At 33.2% G+C, this 2,750-nt stretch overlaps 1 protein-coding gene across 1 annotated transcript; it reads left to right on the top strand.

Moving 5' to 3' along the window:
* The first annotated feature begins 511 nt into the window (after positions 1-511).
* On the top strand, positions 512-2,247 carry LOC148610179 (putative G protein-coupled receptor 139). Its single transcript, XM_088540950.1, has one exon. It carries the CDS (start codon positions 828-830, stop codon positions 1,809-1,811), a length of 984 nt encoding a protein of 327 aa, XP_088397076.1. The 5' UTR covers positions 512-827; the 3' UTR covers positions 1,812-2,247.
* Positions 2,248-2,750: the final 503 nt, after the last annotated feature.

Below are 2,750 nucleotides of genomic sequence, written 5' to 3' on the forward strand. Positions count from 1 at the left end.
GTTATTATATTTTTACATTGAGATGGAATATTTACCGAGGTGCAGAAGGCAAGATAAATCAAAGTGACTTAAAATGACCTTTCTACGTAAAATCTAGAGAAAGCTGTAACACCCTTTTCTTATGCTAATCACAGATGATAAGATTTTGTGGTAAGTGATTTGTAAATTTTACGAATCATACAACGAAAATACAGTTCGCCAAAACTGAGATGAGTATCATGTCTTAATTGACAGGGAAAACAATAAATGGCTTAATATATCTGCAGTAAGATCTATAATATCTGTATTCAAACACCTAATTCATTAATGCAAATCCTATGACAAAAACCTGCTTAGATATATTGATTTTACCGATAATATTAAATATAGAAGAATTAATAGCATATTCAATTGGAGGAAAAACTCCAGTCATCCAACCCACTTGCTAATCCATGTCCTTAAACAGAATATCCGCATTTATCGATATTTATCATAGCTCTTTTCTCTTAAACGGAACCTTTGCCATTATTTTGTCTCATTCTTTGTATTGCAAGTAAACGCTTTATAAGAGATCGTTTGTAAATATTTGGCTTATTTCAGATGCCATTGTGAAATATTATTTCTTCGTCTGACATTCTAATTGCAACGAAACATTTCAAAACGAATTATATGCAATGACTTGACATTTTTCAGGAAGCATTGGAGATTTATAGAAAATCAAGTTGTTTAATCAGGTGATTTGATTCAGTGACATAAATATGCTTTATATAATACCTGCCATATCTCGAATCGAGAAAATTACACAGAGAAGACCATTTATTGCTTAGATATTGGAAAGTAGTATTGCAATGAAGATGACAAACTATACAAGCAACAACGAAACGGATATTTTTCTAAAAACTTTACAAAATGACTTGTACTTGTATATATTACCGGTTGTTGTGGTAACCGGAGGCATTGGCAACTTAGCGACTTTACTTGTATTTTCGAATCCAAAGGGAAAGTTCAGTAAAATGTCAATCGGAGTATATTTGCTATCTTATTCTATTCTTAATCTTTTGAATTTATTTTTTATCTTTGGAGAATCGTGGATTGTTGATGCGTTCCACGTTCACAGCATAGAAAACCTTTCAGACTGGACATGTAAAATATGGAACTTTGTTAACCGTGTTATGAATTACTCATGTGTGTGGATTATCGTTTGTCTCACCATCGATAGGTACATATATGTTTGCCACAATATTAATGCTAAACGACTGTGTACAGTGTTCCTGGCAAAGGTTGCTGTTGTTTTCGTCATAGTTGGTTTAGGTGTTACAAGTGTTCATGCCATGTGGTCATTCCATATTATAGACGGTAGGTGTAAGCTCATTCCTGACCGTCACGTACCAATTTGGCAATGGATTACAATGTGCATATTTTGCTTTATTCCAGTAAGTCTTTTATTTTTCTTAAATCTTAGGATTTTAATTGGTCTTTGCAGAAAAAAAAGGGAAATGCTCAAGTCACAACAAAGTTACACATTTACGATGGCAACCCAAGCAATTTCTGTCACATATCTGCTCCTCATTACACCAGCAACTGTAGCAAATATAAAAGAGTATTTCGACAGACCAAGTCATGTTACTCTTTTACGAACTGTTTCAGATTTCCTCACTTGTGGAAACCCGACTGTGTTTTTCTTCATGTGCCTACTTTTTTCAAGAACGTTTAGGTCAGAACTGTTAAACTTTTTAAGAAAGAAACCCATTTCTGGAAAGACAATTTCACTTGACACTTCAAAGCTTAACAAATATGAATATATAGAGTGTGCCTCTGAAACGTTTGTTTGAATTGAATTTATTGTTTCTTGCCATCTGTGAAATAGTTTGTAATAAAAGCGTATAACATTTCCAGTAAAAGGAATCAACTATTCTATTGCCATGTTAAATTGTACTTATCCTTCAATTTGCTGTATTATTTGAAAAAAAAAATCATCAAGAATATAGACCCTATGCACTTCTAGGGTAATATCGTCTGCTTTGTAAAAACACTCGCTAATGTGCAAATGCAATCTTAAGGTAATGTCATCTGCTTTGCTGAAATCTCCCGATAATGTGCAAATGTAATAATAAAACAGCGGACGAAAACTTGAATTTACAATATTATGAGTTCATAATTAATTCAGTAGTCCATAATGGCAGCTAAACATTATTTGAAGTAATATTTTTTCTTTACATTAGCGACATCAAAATTGAAATGACAATGTACCTTGAAACTAGAATAACGGTCGGCATTTTTTCATATTGAATATCTGTAATTAATGAAACGAGATCAAATAAAAACGCATTACAATCGAATTGGTTATATATTTAGTTTGAATCGGAAGCTCAGATAATAATATTGACATCAGTTGATTGTGGAGAACCATATTAATCAAAGACAAAGGAAACAAGAAGCTCCGCGAGCATTCGGTCGTGCTATACTCACACTCGTATATGAAGTCATACCAGCCAGCACCAAAAATCACCCACAATCACTAAAAAGCTACAGACCAATTTTGAAACCAACCCATCCATTTTGGTGAAAGGAATTTTTTCTATCATTCCATATAATGAAAAATGGAAAAGACACATGAAACATCCAGGAAGTTGATATCGAACAGCACTCAAAATCGCTTACAACGAATGTCCACCTTCTACATAATTAAAGCTGTAGACCAAATAAAAAAAAACCAAATGTATACTTTCGAAGCCAAGATAATTGCAACGAATCGGTCGGCCGGTCGGAAA

The sequence above is a fragment of the Perna viridis genome, chromosome 8, assembly GCF_037379345.1.
Source record: "Perna viridis isolate PV_CMFRI_1.1 ecotype Kerala chromosome 8, ASM3737934v1, whole genome shotgun sequence".
NCBI lineage: Eukaryota > Metazoa > Mollusca > Bivalvia > Mytilida > Mytilidae > Perna > Perna viridis.